The 24349-nt window shown below is 48.7% G+C and overlaps 1 protein-coding gene across 1 annotated transcript in view; it reads right to left on the reverse strand.

Annotated features, from left to right (window-relative positions):
• Positions 1 to 24349, reverse strand: part of OTOG (otogelin) — a gene marked incomplete at both ends in the record, with an annotated part of 74923 nt that overhangs the window by 36719 nt on the left and 13855 nt on the right. The window contains 13 exons of the mRNA XM_081062695.1: positions 1570 to 1708; positions 3812 to 3919; positions 11687 to 11840; positions 13360 to 13403; positions 13669 to 13743; positions 15301 to 15493; positions 16854 to 17066; positions 17935 to 18059; positions 19797 to 19974; positions 20847 to 20979; positions 22669 to 22814; positions 23270 to 23316; positions 23605 to 23713. Coding sequence (XP_080918821.1) covers positions 1570 to 1708; positions 3812 to 3919; positions 11687 to 11840; positions 13360 to 13403; positions 13669 to 13743; positions 15301 to 15493; positions 16854 to 17066; positions 17935 to 18059; positions 19797 to 19974; positions 20847 to 20979; positions 22669 to 22814; positions 23270 to 23316; positions 23605 to 23713 — 1664 coding nt within the window. The remainder of the gene's footprint in view (positions 1 to 1569; positions 1709 to 3811; positions 3920 to 11686; positions 11841 to 13359; positions 13404 to 13668; positions 13744 to 15300; positions 15494 to 16853; positions 17067 to 17934; positions 18060 to 19796; positions 19975 to 20846; positions 20980 to 22668; positions 22815 to 23269; positions 23317 to 23604; positions 23714 to 24349) is intronic.

Raw genomic sequence — 24349 nt, forward strand, 5'->3', positions numbered from 1 at the left:
CACAGAGGTAGAGGAACAGAGACGCGGAAGTGGTTTTCAATCCACTTCTACTTATTAGCTGTGTGACTTTGGTCAACTCACTTCAGTTCTCAGAAGCTCAGTTTCCTTTGGGGGTACCTAGTGCAGTGTTTAGCATGCAGTGACTCTCCAAAATGTATGTGATGAATGAATGAATGAATATATGATAGGGATGACAGGGGCATGGGGGAAGGGGTACTCTTACGTACACGGATGACAGTAGTGTAAGTCTTTTTGGAGGGCAATTTATAGGCACTGAACATTTCACATGTAAATCATTTTTATAGCAATCCCACTTCTAAGACTCTACAGATATATCCACAAAAGTATTCACTGAGCATTTCATTATTGGCAACAACCTAAATGTCCATCAATGGGGAAATAATAAAACAAACTACAGCACATCCTTTCTATATCATTCTACAGGAAGAAGAAAGAAAAAAGTACGTACTGACCATATGAGGTAATGTTCAAGGTGTACTATTAAGCGAAAAAAGCAAATTGTAGAAACTCATCCATATAAACTAAACAGTGTGTGTGTGTGTGTGTGTGTGTGTGTCTGTGTGTGATGGAAAAACGATCCCCAGGATTCATACCTGACAGTTAGGAATAGGGAATGGTATCAGAAAAGATGTGAAAGGGAATATTTGTTTTTAATATATGCTTCTGTATTGTTTTAAATGTTAATGAAGAACATGAATTACCTTTGAAATTTAAAAAATTAAAATAAAATGGGTTCAACGACCTTCGTTTGGTGGAGTTATTGAAATTATGTGTAAGAGGCCAGTGCAGGGCCTGCGCCATAAATCGAACTCATTCCATAAAAAGTTTGTCAATATTTTTATTATCATTACTATGATATAATGAGACAGACAGGCCCTTAGCAAAACCAAGGTCCCTGAGTCTGCTTCTGGCATTCTCCCACCTGCCCGGTTGGGACCCTCTTCTTCTGGAGAGGATCTTGCCTGTACTGTGCCCCTCACTCCCCATCACGACTCCTCTTCCTCCTGGTGAGCTGACGGCTGTAGCACGTGACTCCTTAAGAACCGTATCTCTCCTGTCAGATCACTTGATTCCAACCTGACTTCCGCTCCGCCACTGCCTACCTGTGTGGCCTTGGGAAGATGCCTAACTTCCCCGAGTCCAAGTTGCTACATCCATAACATGGGGTCAATAAACTACCTCGCAGGGTTGCTGTGAGAATTAAGTAAAATAATCCACAAAACTGGCTCCGTAGATGACCAGGCTATAATAAAAGTTCAAAAAGCATTAGCTCTCATCAGACAGAAAAACCATGAGGACCCAATAGGACACGGTTCTCACGGTGAGTGGACACACAGTGGGTATTTTATGAGCTCTGTCCAGCCCCTAGCTTGCTCCTCAGCACTTCTCTCCACCTCTAGACAGCCACAGCGCACAGCTTAGCGCCCCACGCACCCAATATGCATCAGCCTGGAGTCCAGAGCGTCCCCACGCCCTAACAGGCCCTCAGCTGCTCTGGGTCCCCATGGAGCCAGCCAGGCAGACACGTGTGGCCGTCCAGGAGCTCACCTTGACCAGGTGTACTTTGCACGCACCCACGAAGTCGAACGGGAGTCCATCAAACGTGCGGTAATGCCGGTCGCCATAGGCTGTGCAGGTGGAGGCGCAGGGGTGGAGAGTGCACTGGAACGAGCCACGCTGGCACACGCTGAAACACACGCACCCAGACCAGCTCGCAGGGCACACCGCCCACCCCACTCTGAGTCCTGACAGAGACATTGCCTACTGAGCTTTCACTCTGTGCCCTGGGGTGGGGGGTCAACAAACATCATCAACCTCCACCAGAAGGCTGGAGGGTGAGCCTGGGGTCCCTGTTTTATGTAGAAGTCACAGCTGCCGGAGGGCTCACTCACATAAGCACATCATGAAGATGAGAGGAACCCTTGAGTCAAGGAGACCTCACTCGGCCTACAAACGTTCAGTAGAGTTGAGTGGCTGGGAAGGGCTTGCACAGAACACGGTCATCTCTGAAACACCCGACCAGGAGCCAAGACACCCAGCCTGACCTAAAGCTACTTTACACAGGATCTTGTGCCAGCCTGAGCCCTTCGGATAGTCGCTGGAGTGTGATGTGGGACCAGGACAGGATGTGGGTTCCACTGGGTGGGGGGCTCCACTGGAATGAGCTAAAGCATCCTGGTCCTGTCTCCTTCCCCTCTCGGTCTTAGCCCCACTGTCCTAGCTGATGAGCTTTGGTCATTGTCCAGAGTTGAGGAGGCAGGGCTCAGGGGCCCCTGAGATGTCTCCTGGCCTACTGGGGCAGGGGCAGGAATGCCTCAGTGCTGCAGACACATCTAAGGCAAGAAGAGCCCTGGGACACTCAGAGCCCCAGAAAGCTCATGCTGGGCGCTCTGCAGGAGTGCACAAGAGCTCAGGGGGAATAGCAGGGAATCTCCACGTGCCATTCAGAGATGCTCTCCATGCCATGAACCTCTGAGGGCATCTGTCAGAGACAGAGCCGCCCAGACTGGGAGGCACGGGTTGAGAGACCTCGTTGATTGTGGGGGTACTTGTAAGGCCTATGGAGGGGCTATTAGGGGCATCTCAAGATTTAAATGATTTACAAGGCTGGGAAGACTCTTGGCTCTCCAAGAAGCAGGGGATAGGTGGAGATTAGGAAAACAGGTTGCTTTAAAAGCAATCAACATAGACACTTCTTGAAGCCAAGACTTGGGAAGATGAGTTAATGTGAGTTAGGCCCAGCAGCAGTGGAAGTCTGGGGGCTGTTTAGGAGGTTCGGTTTCTACCCACTTTCTACCCCCTGGTGCTTGGCCCAGTACAGGCCTACAGAACTGGTCCCGTCTGTTCCCATAGAATCCTATCCAGGTGCACACACTCTCACATATGTATACTTACATTATTTATGCACACATAGTGTGCAAATATAGTCACATATACACTAACTTACTTTCACGTACAGGCATGTACATATTCATAGGACAACACAAATGCACATTTATATACACATCCATGTTTGTGCACATGTAAATACAAATTGCATACCCAATGCATGCACACATTCACATACTTTGCACATACATGTCCCCACATACTAAATGCAGGCATATGCTCAAATATATATAAACACACCTGTATACATACACAAATTCATAATTGTATACATTTACTAACGTATTCAGGTTTATGAATGCCCACCTATTCATATATATGCATGGTATATACATTCACATGGGCAGTCTATGCATTTTGGATTTGTGTGCAGTTACACACGCAAACACATAATCATGGTTACAAATATGTGTGTAAACACAGTCATATACATGTATGAACAAATTCACATACATGTAAATACTCAAAAAAACACTCCCCCCAATTTTTCCTATGCATACCCTTGTATACAGAGGGTGCCAAAAAATGTATACATTTTAAGAAAGGAAAACTGCATTAAAATTGTAATAGTATATACTGATAACAAAAGATGAATACAAGTCATGTTTGACTTCTGCAATTACAAGAGGTGCTCAAAGTGGTTACCATCAGCGTCCAGACACTTCTGATTATGGCGAACTATTGCTTAGCAACATTGACCAAAGTGTCCACTTGTACACATTGTTTGGCACCCCCAGTATGTATGCAAACTCCCATATAGCACACAAACACACAACATGAATATGAACATGGTGGAAGGGGAAATGCTAGACTTTGCTCATGAGCCTGAATCCCATATCCATCCTTTCCTCCTCCCCTTACCCCCAGCAAAAATGAGAGCCCAGATGGGGCCCTCACTTACCAAGTATGGCAGGGAGACATGACCTGGTCCCCAGGGAAATACTCCTTCCCCTTCCAAGTGCATGGGCACTCCTCTGGCAGGAAACATGCATCCCCATGTCTGAGAAGGCTACAGGGACAGAGTAAACAGGTGGTTAGGAAAGCATCCTTCCCATATCTGCCATCTGTGGAGGACCCTGCATCCACATGGATGCCCCAGAGTGGCTCTCATCATTTACCCTAGAAGAGACTGACCATGTACCCACTACCATCCTGCCCAATGGAGTTCAGAGGTACCTTGGTAACTGGAAAAACCAGACAAAACTTGGCCCAGCTTGGAAGTCTCTGCCATCCATTAGGAAGCAACTGCCAGACACTCAGCTCTACCAGCCACATCCCCCAGCCAGGCTAGATGTCAGTTGCCCCTCAGGTAACAGCTGTATACTAATTAACGGACCATGGACGTGGGCACTAACCCTCCTACCCACGTGGCTCATGGAGCAACCAGTCGATCTGCACTAAAAGAAATGCTAAAGGGAGTCTTTCAGGAAGATGGAAACAGCCCCACGTGAAGGAATGAAGAGCTCAAAATGGAAAATATGCTGGTAAATATTTTTTAAATTACTTCTTAATTTCTTTAAGAGATAACTAAGCATTGAGGGCAAGATCAATGTCAGTGAATTGTGGGGTTTATAACATATGTAGAAGTAAAATGTATGACAAAAATAATACAAACAATGAGAAGGAAGTAAATGAAAGTATTTCTGTTATAATACTGTTGCAAGTATTCTACATAAAGAGGTAAAATATTAATTCATGGTAGACTGTGATAAATGAAAGATACATATTTTAATCTGTAGAAAAACTTCAAAATATACCAAGATATACAGTTAAAAATTAATAAAGGAGACAAAATAGAATACTAAAAAATGCGTAACACAAAAGCAGGCAGAAAAGGAAAAAAAAGAATTGTAGGACAAACAGATAATAATAACAAGATAGAAGTATTAAATCCAATTAAATTACATCAAATACAAATGCATAAACCCTCCAATTAAGAGGAAAAAAACTGTAACATCAGCTAATAAAGCAAAACTCAGTTATATTTTGTTTACAAAAGTTACAACTGAAATATAAAGGCACAGATAAGTTAAAAGTGAAATGATGGGGAAAAATACCATGCAAACACCAGTCATAAGAAAGATAGAATGGCTATATTAACATCAGAGAAAGTAGACTTCAAAACAAGTAACATTAACAACAATAAGGAGGGATACTTCACGATAACAAAACAATCAATTTATCAAGAGAACAGAACAATTCTAAATGGACAAGCACCAAATCACAGAGCTTCAAAAAACAGAAGTAAAACCTCACAGAACTAAAAGGAGAAAGACAAATCTACAATTATTGTTGGAGATTTCAACACTCTAACAATGCTCTCCACCTAATTGACAATTAAAGAACTCTCCCTACCCAGGAACAGCAGGATGTGCGTTATTTTGGTGCATACATGGGAAGTTCACCAAAACAACTATATTCGGTACAATTAAAAAAACAATAAGTTTCAAAGGCTTTAAATTATACAAAGTATATTCTCTGACTACAGTGAAATTAAATTATAAACCAGGAACAACCAGATATAAGGAAAACTTCCAAATATTCCAAAATTTAGTATTATTTCTAAATAACCCATGGATCAAAGACCAAATCACAGAGGAAATTTGAAAATATTACAACAAAAATAATGAAAACACATTGTATCAAAATTGGAAGAGTGCAGCTAAAGCAGTGCTTACAGGGAAATTTTTAGTTTTAAATGCTTATATTAGAAAATAAGAAAAAATTACAATGAAATATCTAAACCAGAATATAAGACCAAATTAAATCCAAAGTAAGTCATAACAAGGAAATAACACAGATAAGAGCAGAAATTAGTAAAATAGAAAACAGAAAAACAACAGAGAAAATCAATGAAACCAATATCAGTAAAACTGACAAACCCCTGGCTAGATTGATAGTAAAAACAAGAAGAAAAGATTCAAATTACCAATTTGAGGAACGAGACAGCACTGCAGATCCTACAGATATTAAAAGGAAAATAAGGGAATATTTGTACAACGGTAAGCCAATAAATTTGACAACTTAGATGCAATAGACAATAGAAACATCAAATACTTATGAATAAATTCAGTAACAAATGTGCAAAAACCTGTATGTGAAAACTATGAAACATGGCTGAGAGAAATTAAAGAAGACCCAATAAATGGAGCAATAATTCCATGTTTGTGCATTGGGAGATTCATTAGTGTGAAGACATCAGATCTCCCTAAATTGATCTATCGATTCAGCACAATCCCAATCAAAATTCCAGAGGCTTTTTTGTAGAGATTGACAAGCTGATCCTAAAATTAGATAGGAATGCAAAGATAGACGTGCCAAAAAAACTTTGAAAAAGAACAAAGTTGGAGCACTGTCACTTTATGATTTCAAGGCTTACTATAAAACTTTAGAAATCAAGACAGTGTGATATTGGCCTAAAAATAGACAAAGAGATCAATGGAACCAAATAGAGTCCTGAAATAGATCCACATTTATAGAGTCAATTGATTTTTTGCAAAGGTGCCAAAGCAATTCAATAGGGAAAGGAAGACTTTTCTTTTTTTCTTCTAATGGGATTAGAACTGGATATCCATAAGAAAACAAACAAACAAACAAACTTGATTCCATTTTACAACATATACAAAATATAATAATTTTAAATAGATCACAGACCCAAATGTACAAGCTAAAATTGTAAAATTCGTAGAGGAAAACATAGGAGAATATCTTTGCAACCTTGGAGTTGACAAAAATTTCTCAGACAGGACAGAGATAGCACTAATCATAAAGAAAGAAATGATAAATTAGACATTATCAAAATTTATAACTTCTGCTCATCTGAAGTCTTTAGACATATTAAAATGCATTAAGTGAAAAATAGTTGATCCACAGACTGGGGAAAAATATTTGCAATACATATATTTGATAAAGAACTTGCATCCAGAATATATAAAGAACGTCTACAACTCAATTAAGAAAAAAGAAAAATCGACAAAGAAAATGGGTAAAAGACTTGAATGGACACTTCACAGAGAGAGATACATAGAAAGCACATGAAAACGTACTCATCATTAGTCATTAGGGAAACACAAATTAAAACCCTAATGAGATATGATTATGTTCTCACTAAGATAACAAACATGAAAAAGATTGAAAACATCAAGTGTTGGTGCGGATGTGTTACAACCAGAACTCTCAAGCAGTGAAAGTGTAAAATTGTACAAATGCTTTGGAAAGTAGTTTGGCAGTTTCTTACATAGTTAAACATAAATCTACCCTAGGGCCCAATTCCATGCTGATGTGTTCATCCAAGAGAAAGACATAGGAGCCTTATTCAAAATAGTCCCAAACTGAAAACAACCCAAATATCCATCAATATTTGAATTTGGGTAAATGAATTACTATATATTCATACAACGGGGTACTACTGAGCAATAAAAAGAAATAAACTACTGGAAAATACAACGATGTGGATGAATCTCAAAAACTTTCCTTATGCTAAGGAAAACAAGCCAGACATACAGATACAGCATGATTCTATGTTCCTGAAGTTCTAGAACAGACAGAACCTATCTATGCTGAAATGAAGAACTATGGTGGAGGGCGTGGGGGAGGAACTGCCTGGTAAAAGGCATAGGGCATGAGGGAATTTTACTGAGATGACAGAAGTGTTCTATATCTTGAGAAGGGTGTAGGTTGCAAAAGGGTATAAATTTGTCAAAGATTAGCAAACAATATACTTAGAATCTGTGCATTTTACTGTATATAAATTATGGTACACTTTTAAAAAATTAAAAGGAGGAAAAAACAGTGAACCATCAAAAGCTAATTGGAAGTTTCATATTTAAGGGGCACCCACCATTTTGTTAGTGAACCCCCAAAATGTCAGTTTTTGTAGGTTTCTTTTACTCTTGGTCCAGCCAATTTTCAAAAGAGGAATTCTCTTTCATCTCTGGCCCGGGAGACAAAAGCTTCGACAAAAGCTTCGATGCCACTCACCTGGGAACCAAGTTGGGGTCCCAGTAGGCTTTCACTTAATCTCCGTTTTCACCCTGCATCTCATCCCTCCTGCTGCCCCCCAAGATGAAAGTCTTCGATTTGGTTCCTCTGGAAACTCTTACTACCCTTCTCCTGCTGGATGGGGTTAGGGCAGTAGCAAGGCCCCAAGGGGTGGGGGAAGGCGGCATGGTGGGGTGTGGGGGGGTTAACCACTCCTTACACAGACTTGCAACTCATCCTCCTGTCTCCCTCCCATCACCCCACCTTCTGAGATGCCTGGCGCCTCCTGTTTCGGAACGCAATGGTATAGGTTGTTCTCCTCGGTCTGCAAGCATCAGCTGTCGACCTCTGCTCTGCAAGGTCAGTTTCTATGTATCCACCATCATTCCTTCTTCAAAAACTATCAACCCATCCTGTGACACTGTCATTCCACTTCTGTTCTTTTTGTCCCTGGGGATGTGTACTTTATTCACTCCATTACCAACATTTCATTGCAATTATGGGAGGAAGCAAGAAAAAGAAAGCATGTGCTTAATCCACTATGTTTTCCCTGAAGCCACTTAACCTTTCTAAGCCTCTGTTTTTGTATGTGTAAAATGGAAATATTGACACCTTCCTCTCAAGGTCACTATGAGAATTTAATTATAGACCTGGGCACACTGCCTCACGCCTAGTCGATACCCGGTAACATTAGTTTCTTGACCCTCCTTTCCCCAAAATTGCATCAGACACCAGCAGGCGGCTGCGTCATTGTCTTCCACCCTCCGCCCAGACCCTGTCTTTCACTGCTTCCTTAGGGGGCTTCCCTGACACCCGCCTTCCTTCGCTGGCTCCTTGCCCTTTGCAGACCTGCCTGCATCCTTGAGCACTTGCTGTGTGCCCACCCGGGAGAAAAGAAGTATGCAAAGACTTGGAGCTTTGGCCTCTGTCCTCAATGTACCCTCAATCTGTGGAGAAACTTCCCTTCCCTGTTAAGGGACCATTTCATTCCAAGATCCTCTCAGGCGGCATTTATAAATGCATGAGACCCAAATGAAAGAAGACAATGCTGCCTGCCCACACGGAGGGCTTATTCTGTGCCACTATGCAGAGGAGGAAACTGAGGCTCAGGGAGGTGAACCAACTTACCCAGCAAGTGCTGAAATCGAGATTCAAGCCTGACTTAAGTCTGTGCTCATAACCACTGTGCTAGCCTGCCTCGTGGCCCCAGGGCCCTTGGCTCAGCATCCAAATACAAAGAAATGTGAAATGGCACAGACATGCCCCTGCAGTGGCCCAGGGTCCTTGGCAGCAATCCACAGCATCCAGAGATTCTTAGAAGCACTATGGCGAGGGCATAGGGCCCAGGGAGTTCCCAACAGGGGTGGTTAGGACTGCACTTGGGCATCACCGAGAATTCATCCCAGCTCCCAGGAGGACGCTCCCCAATGGCACCCTCCGGGAAGCCTGCCCTTCTGCAAGTTGAGATGTAATAATTTCTCTTTGATAAGCCCCTAGGGAATGTATGCAAGCTCCTCACAGCATTTGATACAGCACGCGAGCCACTCAGGCAAATACCCCAAGAGATGCTGGGGGTTCAGCACCAAGGAAGGGGAGGGCACAAGTCTCTATAGAGCACTGACTGCATTGCCAGCTCCTTGTAGCCACCATCTCATTTAAATCTCACAAGAACCCTGCGCAGTGGGTGTTACGACCTTCGATTCACAGATGAGCAAACTGAGGCTCACAAAAATTGTGACTTGTCTGATGTCACATGACTAGTGACAAATATTAAACCCTGTGAACGGTGGATTTTCTTGGCACAGTGGCAGGACCTGGATTGACCTTTGAAAGGCCTGGAGCAAAGCAGCGGGATTTCAGTACTGCTCTGCTCAGATAAGTTCTGCAAACAGCCGGCAGGGCCTTACCGACAAGAAAACTGATGCCCAAGTGGCCACGTAACTTGTCAAAGGTCACCGAGCCCATCAGAAATCCTCCCAGCATATCCTCCCCTTTGGAGCCCGGGGATTGAAAAGGGAACCCCCCTCTGCTGCTTGGATCTTCTGGGTTAAATTAATCCCTCGTGTTGCACTGTGCTTTAGAAGCTTGCTACTCAAACTGTGGTCCCCAGAAGAGCAGCACCAGCATCTCCGGGAAGCTTGTTCGAAATGCAGTCTCGGGTGGAGACTCCTGTGCATGTTAACATTTGAGGGGTACAGCCTTAGATACCCCGAAGCACCTTCATGACAGGGATGTCACCGAATCCCTCATTTTCCAAGTTGCTCCAGGACGAAGCCAGCAGCCCTTGTTTTACAGATTAGGACCTGCTCAGGGAGGTGTGACGAGTCCCTGGCAGAAGCCGCCCAGCTCCCCATCTCTGCCTTGCCTTGTGGTCTTGCCACCATACTTGGCAGTGAGTGACCCTCAGTTCCTGACCCCAGAGGTCCTGACACCCTCTGTCCTTAGGCCAAGAGGCAGGCTTGTGCACCCCAGGACAGTGCTGCAAGAGGCCTTCAATGACAGACACTCTTTATAGCTCCTCTGAGACCTAACAGGCAGCAAGGGGTGGTAGCTGAGCCTAGGAGCCTATGCAGGTTCTCAAGCCCTCACAGCGGTCTCTGGTATTCACAGGGGTCTCAGGAACAGGTTCTCAAGCCCTTACAGGGGTCTCTGGTGAATGGATGCCTTTGCCTGGGAAGGGACAGGCTCGTAACCCACATTACGACCTCTGTGCAGGGGACCAGATCTTGGGCCTCATGGAGCCAGCATGCTCTGGTCAATAGACAGGGTTTGAGTCAGGGCTCCAAGCTCCCCCTTCAGTACACCATTTCCCTCCATCCTATCCCTGACCTCAGTTTCTTCATCTGCAAAATGGGAATGATGACCCTTCCCTCCTTTCTCTCAGGGATGTTGTGAGATTGAAGGAGATAACATTAAGGTGTTTTCTAAACAGCAAGGCTCCACCTGACTAGCCCCTCCCCTTCCCACCCTAGAGCCCTGACTCCCCCACTTCCCTCGGCTGGGCCGCCAGAACCCAGCCTGGGCCAGAACCCCCAGCTCCACACTGATCTCTGCACAGGCTAAAGAACACAGCCCTATACTGCCAAGTCATGGGATGAGGTGCCCAACTGTCTTCTCAGCCCAGACCTGAATCAAGACCAGCACCAGGAGTGAGAACTGGCAGAGCTGGGCTCTGGGCCCCTGCAGCCACTTCAGTGTACAGAGCACCCAGAAGGCAGCCCACAAAACACGGCTTTTATGGTTCTCACAGTTTTAATGGTACCCAGGAGGGACACTGAAGGGGGGGGGGCCTTTTTCTCTTCAGTGTTACAGGGCACCAGCCGGCCACCTGAGGACTCTCATCAGACTTTTGCACCGAAAGAGGTTGAAAGCTGAAACACAGGGTTCGTGTGTCATGGCTTCAAACCACTGGACCTTTAGCGTATGGCAGACACCCCACTCAGTGCTCCCCCTTCGGTACCTCATTTAATCCTCACAACGACCTGTGCAGGTGCTGGGTATTGTCATTATTCCCATGTGACAGATGAAAAACAGCCTCAGACAGGCCAGGCTCCTTCCTTACCCACGGTCACTTGCTGTTAATAAGTCGGGACCGGTAGAGGCCACTTCAGGTGGGTTCCCCACACTCCTGCCCTCTCTCCGATTCCTCACTGGCCATTACGTTGTCATTAGCCAGCCCTGGGCTAACGCCTGCCCACAAAGCTGTGTGAGGTTTTCCCCTGCCCCTCACTCTACCTCATGTTCCCTACTGGTGCCAGCTCTCAGGAAGGGGAGACCATGGCACACAGATACATACCCTTGGGGACAGGCACAGCCTGAGAGGCAGGGGCCACGGGCTGGCACACTTAGATTCAGCAGCTGCTGCTCACACGTCCTCTCTCTGCTCAGCTCGGGGTCAGTGTGCAGGTCACTGCAGTTCACGAAGACCTGGCCCACTGGGCAGGCAGCAGCTGGAAGAGCAGAGGGTGGGTGCTGGGAAGAGCTCGGACACTCACCTGGGCCTGGGGGTGGGCTCCTGCGTGGCAGGGGTGGCCAGGGAGACCTGGGACCCAGCACCCAGGAGATGCAGGCAGAGACGGGGCTCTGGTGCTTTCTCATGGCCTGGCTGCTCCTGAGGTGCCCCCTGGGTTCCCAGAAGCACATCACAGGGGGAGAGAGGGATGTGTGCTGTCACACAACAGGACAACCACCACAGCTACCAGTATCAATTACTGAACATATCTTCCCCACCAGGTACTGTTCCAGGCATTTCACATGCGTTTTCGTAGTTAATCCTTTCATAGTTAACCCTGTGAGGTATTCTTATGCCCCATTTTCCCATATAATGGAGAGAAGCCACTTCTGCTTGCAAAAAGCATCATAAAGTGAGAGAAAGTGCTCCAGGGGGACGAGGAGAGGGGCAAAAGTTAGGTAGCCATGCAGCACGGCAGGGCAACCCGAGGACTTCTAACAACAGGAAGTCAATTTCCCATTACCTGTATTTCTGTGACATAAACCCACTCTCTCTCCTTGAGCCTTCAGTCAAATTGGCACACTCACACCTGTGTGAGTGATCTATTTTTGGGAAATCAATAAAAGGGAACTGAGTTTCATGCCCAGAACGAGACGGAGCAGAGAGAAAGGAAAGGCCACAGGAGATGAAAGGAAAGTCCCAAAGAGGCAGAAATCTGAAGCCAGAAGCAATAGAAGGAAAATACTTTCAGGAATATACATGAAATATGGAGAGAATGTAGGAATCTAGGTTGTGTAGAAGAGTTAACGAAAGCTCAGAGGGGTAAAATTAGTTGCCCAGGACTGCCCTAGTGAGTGCTGGCAGGGTTTGAACCCAGGGCTGCCTGACTCAGGAAGCCCTGCTCTTTGCCACCTGCCATGTAACTATTCTCTGATCCCTTCTGGCAGCCTCTATCCTTAGCAGCCTCCTCACCAGGAAGCCTTCCCTGAACGTTCCAGGCCCCTGCTCTGCCACCTCCAAGCCCCTCCCAGGCTGACAGACCACCATGCCAGCCCACCCCATCCCCATTTCTATTGCCTGGGAGAGTCTCCAAGGCCAGGCTATCCTCCCCATCTCTGTAACCCCCACACCCTGCACTTGGCTAGGCAGAGAGTCAGCCTCAGTAGGCATGTGGCAGCTCAGACCAAGGAAATCCAGGACCCAGGGGAGGTCACGGGACTGTCTAGACACCCAGCCACTTGCCCCTGGGGGAGACAAAGTCTCAGCTTCTCTTTCCCAAGAAGCAGGAGGGACAGCCACCAGGGCGGGGCTAAGGCTGGGACAAGATATCTGGATGCCACCCTCCAAGCTGGAGCCTTTCCCAAGAGGGCAAGAAATCCAGGAGGCTCAGTGTAGGGCAGGATCTGGGCTGGGCTCTCCCCCTCCTGATCTGTCCTTGAGCTCTCACTCTCCTCTCCATAACCCCCTTACCATGGGGAAGAGCCAGAAGAGTCCCCCGGTGTTCCAGCCACCCTTACCTGGGGCTCTGCTGTCACAGCTCATGACTCCATCTTTGCAGTGGCTGCAGAGAGAGGGGGTGGGTGGGGCTGGGATTGGAGTCAACCGACCTAGTCACTGCAGAGCCCAGACACAGAACCCCAAGTCCCTGTCCTCAGGTCCATGCAGGGTTCAGCTCCGCTATCCCCACTCCCTGCCCCTAGCTCCCTAGGAGAGGTGCAGAGGAGGGCGGGTGCCACCTCATGGAAAATTCTGCTCAGACGCACTTTCTTCAGGCAGCAACTTCCATTTAAAGAGAGGACAGTAACATTGCTACGTAGAGAGCTCACCAGTGGCCCAGAGACGGGACATCACTGTCTCCAGGTGGATAGTCCACTCCTTGAAAGTGGCAGGAGCACTGGTTCCTATAAAACCAAGGAACAGAGAAAAGTGAGCCAACTCGGGGGTGGGGGCAGAGCCAGACAAGGCCAGGAACCCACTTCTCAGCCAGCCAGGGGCATAAGGACACAGAAGAAAGTAATGGTATCTCCTGTGACATGTGACACATGTCCAGGGAGTGGGGAAGCCAGCCTGGCACCAGGGACAAAGGCCACAGCTGGGTCCCAGGTTTGAGAGCCTCCGCCAAGCTTGGACAAGAACAGGCTCACTGGTGTCTGTACGCTTCCAAAGCCAACCTCCTTTGGACTATACGAGGAGGGCCACACTTCCTGAACCTGTGCCATGTCGGGACAGGGCGCATATTCTTGTTCTGGTCATTCACACTCAGCGTCTGTTCTGATTGCTCGGTGCTTACGCCATAGCGGTTGTTAAATATTTTCCACACCAGGCTAAGCCCTCCAAACATGTCACGTTCATCTGTTCCTCACAGGGTTCCTGTAAGGCAGAGACCCTTATGCTGTCTCTCGGTTCCTCGCTGTAGGTCATCGGAGGGCAAAGACTGTTTCCTCCTCACACACCTCCCACAGCACTTGGCAGTTATGGCCAATTGTAGGCCTTAGAGTAGAGCAATTGAGGGCTGGAAGGAACATCTGCACTCATCCAACCCCAGGGCTTCTCAACCACCTTCTTCTTCTCCAGTCCCCCACACCCCGATATAACCTACAGAGGCTCCCCTTGTTGGCAACACTCAACATCAAGGGTTGGGGGGCAGGACATATGTCTGGATCTCAGGGGAAGGTTCTGTAGTTTGAAAAGGCCTCTCAGTGATTCCAATATACCCTCCAAAAGGCCATCACTCAGTTGAATATGATACCGCTTTACAGATGGAGAAACAGGCCTGGAGGGGATCCTGTGAGGTCACCATTTCCCACCTCCCCTCACCCTCTGCCTTCCAGCCACACTGGCTGTCCCCTGTCCCCTCTGCCTGGAGCATTGTTCCCTCACTTCCCTCAGGTCTCTATTCAAATGTCATCTCATCAGAAAGGCTTTCCTTCCATGCTCAGCTCCTGTGACATAATAGTAAACCCTCCCCACCCTACAGACTCCTATTCTCACTCTGCTTTATTTGGCTTTATAGCTCTTATTACCATCAGACTCATAAAGTGTCTGTATTTGTTTGTAATCTGTCTCATCATCTAGAATGTGAGCTCCGTGAAGGCAGGATTCTGTTCTGTTCGCTGCTAAATTCCGAGGGACTAGATATGTCTGGAACATTCTAGGAGGCCAATAAATATTTATAGAAGGGGAAGGGAGGAGAGAGACCCTCTTGGTTCTGTGGGGCTGTTCTGTCTTATGGGGAAGGCAGACTGGAGTGGCCTGGAGAGCCAGAGTGGAGGAGAGAGGCCTGGGAGGGGTTCCAGAGGAGAGAGCCACCCACCTACCCACCTCACCTCCAAGGTCTGCCCTGCGACTGTGAGATGAAGGAGGGCCATGAGAGGCTAGCCAGGCACCCCAGTCTCAGATGCCCTGAAGACCCCTGGCCTCCTCCCCCCCTGACACAGTGGTCAAGCCAGCCTGCTCACCTGGGGACACAGAGGTCAGCCTGGATGTCCAGATAGGTGTCTGGTGGGCAGGCACAGCCCTCCACACACTCATCCTCGCTGAGGTCACCACCATCATCAACCCCACAGGCCTCAGGCCTGGCCAGGTCCTGGCAGGTTTGTCCACATGGGGCCACGCAGGGGCTATACTCCTTGGTGGCCTTACAGGACAGTGCTATAGTGGGAAATAGAACTGTGCTTTGTTTCCCTCATCCCCACAACTGTGTGGGGGTGGGGTCATCATCCTGATGAGGAGAACTGAGAACCAGAGAAGTTGAGACATTCACTCAAGATCACACAGCAGGTAAAGGTCCAAGTTGGGATTTGAACCCAGTCTGACTTCAGAGTCCCACTGTCTCCCACAATACCAGAATGGCAGAGCATCAGGACTGCCCCCCAAAAAAATTCAGCCTGGACCCTGCCACTGGTGCTTGCTTTTATCTCCAGGGCATTCTTAGGTAGTGAAATTGGGTGGAGGTTACCATCCCCTGACAGCTCTGCACCCGCGCCATCATTCCCACACAGAGTCACACACATGTACAGGTATGTAAATATACACACACTTCCACCCCTCTCACTTCCACGCTGTCATACATGGGCTGCAAAGATTGTGCCCCTCTGGCAGCCTCTTGAGGCCCTTTGTGCAGACTGCCCTCTCCTTATCTGGCCACTGTCCACTCCCCTGGGGTCGCCCATACCCTGTCAGTCAGTAGATCCACTGAGACTGTCAAGCCCAGTTGTTCTTGCTCAGGCTGCTCATCAAAGCCACCTGGGGAGCATTTAAAAATGCCGATGCCTGGACCCCCATGCCAGATATGTTGTTTTCATTGATACTGGATATGGTCCAGATATGTGTGTTTTTAGAAAAATTTCCATGGCGAGTCTAATGTGCAGCCAAGGTTAAGAACCACTGGTCCTGTCCCATCGCCTGTGGAGAAACTTTGGCTCAGAGAAGGGCAGGGCCTCGCCAGGACACACAGCAATTCCCTGCAAGGCTAGAATAAAACTCAGGCCTCCTGACGCCCAGCTCTATGACTTTTTCATTTACTCAACAAACATTTTCTAAAAGCTTACTGAGAGTGGGTTTCTATGCTGGGCCTGGGGACACAGAGACAACTAAGACATGGGTCGGTGTGTGGCCCAGCATGGGTGAGTGGTGGGTAGGGGCCAGCTCATGCCCACTGAGCCACATGTGCACCCGAGAGCCACAGAGCCAGTGGTGTTTAGAAAGCTCACTCTAGCTCTGATTAGAGTGATGGCAATGGCAGTGGTGAGAAATGGGTACATTTGGGGTTGATAGGACTGACAGAACTTGGAGAAGGACTGGAGGTGAGGCTAAGACAGAAGTAGTCATGTGTCACATATCCCAGGCATCGGGCCTTGGTGACCAAGGGATCAGGGGCCCTTGGCAGAAGTAGAGAAACAGTTTGTGAGGCAGGGGTGTTAGTCTGGAGAATAGTGCAGGGGGACACTCAGGTCTGAAGCTCAGGCTCCTCCAGCTGCCCTCACATGGTGCAAAAGTGTGGGGCACTCACCACAGGCTGGCAGGCGGGCACGGAAGTCAATGGGGAGCCCGTGGTGCCGGCACAAGCGGGCGTAGTGGGCCAGTGTGGCACACAGGCAGGGCTGCCCACAGCGGCAGGCGTCCCGGCGGCACTGCTCAAAGTAGGGCACGGGGCTCAGGTACACAGAGCAGGGCGCAAACAGCTCCCCCGTGAGCACACTGCAGGACTGCACCGCATAGGAGGCTGGAGACCGAAGCACAGGGGTGAGGCCGGGGCCTGGTGTGCCAGGTTCCCCAGCCCCAGCCCCTTCCTGCCTCCCCACAGCTCAGGGGACCATGTACATGGCTGTGTGTGTGTGTGTACACGTGTATACACGTGTGTACATGCACTCATGTAACGCATTCCACCTTGAGCCGGGCATGAATCCATCTGCTAGAAGGACACACAGGAGTGAACAAAAAAGAAAAAATCTCTGCCCTTGTGGAGCTTACCTTCTGGTCAGAGGAGACGGTTACTGAACAGTTTATATAGAAAAGTCGAAGGTGACTACTCTGAGAGAGAAAGCTAGGAAGGAGGATAGGCATTGCAAGGTGGGGGCAAGAGGGACAATTGCAATTTTAAATCAGGTGGTCAGAAAGGCCTCAGTAGGCAGAGGATGTGTGAGCAAAAACCTGGAAGAGGTGAGGCAGTGAAATGTGTATACTAAGGGAAGAGCATTCCAGGCCAAGGGAACAGCAAATGCCAAGGCCTGGAGAGGAGAACAGACCTGGCTGTGTGGGAAGAAGAGCAAGGAGGCCAGTGGGGCTGGAGCAGAGTGGAGGGCAGAGAAGAGAGGACGGGCAGAGGACGCAAGGCCTGCTGAGGCCCCTGAGAGGACTTGGGCTTTGCCCTGAGACGGGGGAGCCAGTACAAATGTGTGTACCTGAGAGTGGTAGAACACGAAGCTTCCTGTCTAACCCTCACCAGAAGGGAACCCCAGGCCCCTCCCTGCAGCTCCTCCTTTTCTTAGCACTCCTACCCAATCCTACCAGCATCCTACGCCCAGAGTTCTCATCACCTCTCCCAAACCAGTCTCACTCCTCCCCACTCCTGCTCTCCCCCGCCACCTCACCAGCTTGCAGGTGCACGTCACAGGGGTCCAGTGGGGAGCCAGGGACCGGCGACGAGCAAGCAGACAGTGTTTTCCAAGAATTACCAAAGAGTTGCGGGGTGCTCTCGGGTACACCCACCGGGGACCTGCAGGATGACAGCCACATTCACACACGCCTTATGTGGACCCAGGAGACCATCCCGCATACACCCAGGTAAGCACTTGCCCACGCATGACCAAGCATGAGCACACACACTCGGAGGCACACATGCACCCACCCTACGTGTAACACGATAGACCCATATACACCACTGGCACACACCTTCAACACACACACATACCGAGCATAGATACATGTCAGACCTGCAAACCGCCAAGGGGTCTACACAGCCACATTCAAACACATGTCATTATGGCTGTGTGTTCACACACACACACACACACACACACACACACATCACTCCACATTTAACAGGCTCCAAAGGGACTCAAATTGGGCCACACACTGCGGCACCTTCACCATCCACCCCCAGAGCTTCACATCAGAAAGAGAGAAAGGAGAACATCCTGAATCAAACTTCTCCGGGTGACTTTCTACTTCCTTCTCCACAGGCAGTTCCTGAAACCTCCTTTGCCCTCCCTTTCTCTCTAGGCAGGAGATAGTCACGGGGGGGGGGGGGGGCAATAAAAAGAGGAAGGGGAAGAAGCATGTTTCCTGAGCATCACCAGAAGATGGTAGAATGGAGAGAGCTCACAGCATTCATGGGGGGCAGGCTGTGTCTGGCCCCCACCACACCCACATTACTGCTCCAGGGCAGTCAGAGCACTCAGGTTACACAGAGCAGTATCTCCGCCCAGCATTCACATGTAGGAGGGTGGCAAGCAACCCACACACTCATCCAAGGTCTGCCCCCCTCCCCGCAGCTGCCCGAACATCAGCCCCACCAGGCAAGACAGAGAAATGTGCTACATTTTTAAATGTATGTGCACTGAAAAGCTCTCAGCTTTTTCTTGTTCTCATTTTTCTGAACAAATCTGAATTCTCATTTCTGGCTAAAGAAAGCCTCCGTGTTTCCTCCTGCGTCACCAGATGTATGTAACAGAAGGACTGCACGGGACCTGCAGCCTTCAAGGTCAACTCTGTGTTCTGGTTCTGGAAGGTCTGACTCCTGTCCCCTCCCAAGTTCCTAAACTGTGTCCAGGCCCAAAGAGTCTCTCTCTCAACTGGCAGTCAGTCCATGGGAAACACACTGCCCCACCTCCCCTGAATATTGAGAGGCTCACTGAATATTGAGCCCTGTCCTGAATATGGAGAATCTCACGGGGTGCAAACCTCAAGCACCAGACATGAAATGTGAATGGGTTAGATTGGCCTGCTGGGACAGAAAGCAGGCGTTTTGGCATCACTGGCTCCCTGGGGTTTTACACTCATCTAAAGGTGTTCACTGTCAATTAAAGCAAACCACCATGAGCCCAATGAAACCCAGCCTCGGGTCTACCAATGTTAAGCCTTCACCATAAAACGGCATTTCTCAAGATATGGTCCATGGACCTCATATTCCAGAATTGCAGTGGCGCTTATTAAAAATGAGATTCTTGGACCCCAACCTAACTCAGATTCTTAAGGAGTGGGACCCAGGAGGCAGCATTTTAACAAGCACCGCAGGTGAGTCTTCTGCAGAGAAGACTGAACCAGTGCCTTAAAGAAACATACTTAAATTTAAATGTGGAGAAATAAATAGCCAGTGGCCAATGTCAGGCACAGTGAGAGCCCATGGGAGTTTGGGAGATGGTTTTGGGTGGCACTCCTGGATCCCAGGCCCTATGGGACCCATTCCCCCCGCCCCCACCGCCCCTTCCTGCTCCCAGGCAGGGACACATACAGGAAATCATCTTGCGTATTGCCGTTGAAGGTGCCGCAGAGGCCCACGGTGTCTTCCACCCATCTCTGGTCCACCTGCAGGTAGAGCCGCAGGCCTTCGCGGTCGTAGAGCACGCGCACACCCACATTGGTCCGCACACGCAGGAACACGGAGGACAGGCTCCGGATCTCAAAGGCGTCTGGGCACAGAACCAGAAGGAGAGTGAAGGAAGTTCGGCCAGTGAGCGCCCCACCCACCACCACCACCACCTGTGTGGTCTCCTCTGACCCCCATACCCAACCCAGAGTGAAGCCTTGCCAAGCAGATGGCTTGGGGAGTCTTGAGGAAATCCCGTTCAATGATGAAATCGGGATCCAGGAATAACCTACCATGGCACGCTGAAAAATTTCTTTTAGCCTCAAGTGCCAATTAAAGCTTTGCCTCCCTATGGAACCGGTATGTTTCCTTCTCTAGCAAAGAAGAATTCTGTAACTACCCATGCTTTTCCCAGTGGCCACCAGGAAACTCACAATGTGATTTTAGATTCAATTGTAGCAATTTTAAATTTTAGATTCAACTCTAGTGATTTTCATACCCCTGTGGCTTGTACTTCCTCGGCCTCTTCAACCCCCCACCCCCTTGAATCCCCACTCCTCTCAATTATAAGCCCCTATTTTTTTTTCCCTTTTGAATTTTTTCTGATGTTATTTTATTTCTTAATAGTTTTGCCATATTTGTTAGATGTGCTTCCCATGAGCAACCACAAATCCCTGGTGGAATCAAGATAGTATAACAAGTAATTAATAAACAGTGACAGAAGGGATGCAAAACAGCTGCATCCGTGTACTAAGAGTAGGAGAAGCCATCATACTGCGATGCCACCTACTGTCATGTTGGGGTGGGGACAAAGACCACTTTTCAAGTCCAGAGTCCATGTTCCAGGGACCAGGCCCCCGGCTGAATCATTCAGTACTAGAATAGAACATGAGCTCCTGGCCGTGTGGCAGTGTGTTTGGCCAGAGGAGCCTGCATAGCCCGCTCCCAGCCAGCTCTCGTCCACCAAAGCCGTACCGTCAGTGTAGGGTGGGGTGACCTTGTACTGGTCAAACAGAAGGACATCCCCCGCTTGGGTCAGGGTCACCTGCCTCCGAGGGTCCTGATGCAGAATCACTGACACAGACTGGACACAGACTCCATCCTGATTCTGGACAGAGAAGAAGGCCCACAGGGCAGAGTTAGTCTCTCCATCCTGCTGGTCCTAACAGAGCCCTCCAGGAACAAGGGCTCGAGTGCAGTCTGAGACCAGGGACAGGCTCCTTGTAGGGACAGAGTCCCAAAGGGCATTAGCGGTCCTCTAACCACGTGGCTTCATCTGGGGAATGGGAAGGCAGAGTCTCAGATTGGAGAAGGTTAGTGGCAGAGCTGGGGTAATGCAAATAAATACAATAGTCAACTCTCAGGCTGTCTGTGACACAGAACAGAGATGGAGTTTGGATGGCCCAGAGGCTAGCATAGAAACACTGGCCGCTCCACTCGACTGCAAGCCGGGACTTTAATCTCATCCTTTTCTGGGTGTTTCTATAACTCTTTCCACATGTCACATCCTGCAGAGTATCTGGCTCACTCACAGGCAGGCAAGAAAAAAGCTAATATTTTCTGGGCCTCAGGTTCTCATCTCTGAAATGGGTAGTACACATTGAGCCCGTTTGTGCGTCCCACAGGCAGACATTCACAATCGTATAGCGATGACAGATACAGTCCCTGCCCCCATGGAGAGCACATATTCGTGTGGGACACAGACAGTAAATAAGGAATTACAAAGTTGTTTATGATGATTGTGATCAGTGTGCCAACAGTGCAGGGTGCTAGAACTTAATCGGCAGAGGCAAGAAAGATGATAATAAAGTAAAAATAATCATAACATACTAAAACTCTTAATGCCACAACTTATTATAGTAATAATAACAGCTAACTTTAATACAGAGTTCCGATGTTCTGGCACTGTTCTAATTGTTTATATATACTTATTCACTGATTCCTCAGAGCAATCCTATTCAGCAAGTACTACTAATAACCCCATTTTGCAGATCAGAAAACTGAAGCACAGGGAAAAAGTGACATTTGAACTGAGATCTAAAGATTGCATAAGCTAGCTGTGCAAAGGGAGAAGAGGAGGGAGACATCCAGGCAGAGAGAATAGCCTGAACAAAATTCCCTGACAAAGGCATTTCATTCATTCAAGGACATAAAAGATCAGAGGGGCAAAGCCCACCGGGCAAATTGGTTTAAGATAAAGTTCAAGAGGTAGCAGGGACCAGCTTAGGCAGAGCTGATACAGCTCTAAGAAGATTTTCCTGATCCACTCCCTCCTACTGTCCGGAGAAAACAACAACAAAGCAAAGTTCCTCCATGGAGATTTACCTTGTATTCTCCACGTTGTCACAGATCCTATAACAGAGTGAGTTATGGGGTCACCTGTCTGCATCACCCACCAAACTGTAAGGCCCAGGAGGGCAGAGCCGGGTCTAATTCATCCCAATTTCCAAGACCCGACACAGCTTCTGGCACAAGTAGATGTTAAGTATTTGCTGAATGAATGAATGAATGAATACAGTGTTGAAGATGCAATCCAAAGAAGCAGAGTATATGAAGTTGAATCAGAGCCATGTTAGAGATTTTTTTAAAACACTGACGCCCAGGAAAGGGAAGTGACTCTCAGGTGACCTAGAGCCAGAACCCAGTCTCCTGCCCCTGGCTCTGCCCAGAAAGAATAGACAGCAGGGTGAGTGGGCTACAGAAAGACCTGGGGCCCTGCCCTAAAGCCCCCAGCCTCTCTAGGGGGCAGAGAGCGGGGGTGGCTGGCTGAATGGGGCCTGCGGTCCCTGGCTCTTACCAGGCCACACGGGGCATTCTGTAGTGTCACTGTGAAGGTGCCTGAGGAGCGGCTCTTGGCCAAGATGTACTGACACGTGGCGGGGAAGGTGTACCGGCGGCCGTCAAAGGTGGTGAAGTGGATGTCGCCCGTCACTGAACACTCGGCTGAGGGGCAGAGAAAGGTGGCTGACCCATGGGAGCTGCCCCACGGGGCCGGCCTCTGCCCTGCAGGTCTGAGCGGGAGGGGAGGCAAGCACCCTGTCCTCAGCGATCAGGGCCGTATTTGGAGCCCTGGCCTGCCCTTTGAAAGCCCTGCTCACTGGGAAGACAAGCCCACCCTGGGCATCTCCCTCTGACAGGAGACCAGGCCCTGAGCTTGGAGACCAGTTTTGGTCCAAGCCCTTCAAGCTCAGGAAGGCCCTTAGATATACCGAACCCCATGAAAAATGGGGAGTGGAGCAATCACTGAATAAGGCAAAGCAGCTCTGAGGAAACAACGGGAGGCAGGCCAACCCAAAGGAACTGAGTGACCCCCCCCACACCCCACCAGCACACCTACCTCCCAGAGCTTCCCTGCCGCCAAAGCTGTGAGACTAGAGGTAGGTGGGGCTCAGACGTACCTGGGCAGACAGACGTGCTGCACTCCCACTTGCCCGCAGTGCATGTGCTGAAACAGAGACCAAAGAGGCAGGGGCTCACCCCTCCACGTTGGCGATAATGCTAGAGGATGCCAGGCTCCACAGAGCTCCTGCCCCCCAGCCCTCAGTCTTCTCATCTCTAAAATGGGTGCTGGAGATTCTGCCTATGGATTAGGGCTAATGAGATCTCCTGTGACTCAGAGATGCCGAGTGAGTGCCCCCATGTCATCTGCGGCTCCCAGACCCCAGATGGGCAGCCCTGATGGAAAGCCTGGAAGTCACTGCCTCCCCCGTAGCCCCCAGCAGTGCACACAGACCAGGCATTGCAGTCTTCTTTCACCACAGAGCCAGTTGGGTACAGGGTCCCGTGGAACTCACAGGGACACTCAGCTGGTGCCACACAGCCCCCATCCTCAAAGATCAGCCCTAGGGTGACAGCAAAGGCCCACTTAACTCGCCTTTCATAGCTCCCCAGGGCCTGTAATAAGGATCCCGTCATCCAAGCTCTTTCACCACTGATCCCGCTTGCAAACTTTCTCCTGTATAAATCCATGGCTCAGGCCAGATCTGACTCCCCACTGAGCAAATAATCCCACCTCCAGAACTTTGTTCAGAGGACCACCCACCCCAAATAACCTGCATACAGACTGGCTTCTCTTCTCCACCCCTGGAAAGCCTGTCACTGTATCTAGAACCAGTTTAGGTACCAGCTCTTCCAGGAAGCCTTCCTGACATCTGTCCCCCAGCTGAATTCCTGTATCTCTTCTTGTCTGAACCCCTGAGCTGGTCCTCACCACACTGTGGCTTAGACTAGAGTCATATGTAAGTGTTTTATCACTGCAGCCAGATTCTGATCCCTAAATCAATGATGTATTTTTATATTTTTTTATCCCAACGCCCTGCCTAGTCGAGTGACCTGCACATTATAGGTGTGCTACAAAGTTATGCACCATGAAAAACAGTATGTGGCTGGATAGTGAAACAAATGTCTCATGATGAGTGAATGAATGAATGACTTGTCCTTGTCTACACACCTTCAAAAGCTCAGTCCCGAAGAAATGA

This window comes from Rhinolophus hipposideros, assembly GCF_964194185.1.
Source record: "Rhinolophus hipposideros genome assembly, chromosome: 10".
In the NCBI taxonomy this organism is placed as follows: Eukaryota; Metazoa; Chordata; class Mammalia; order Chiroptera; family Rhinolophidae; genus Rhinolophus; species Rhinolophus hipposideros.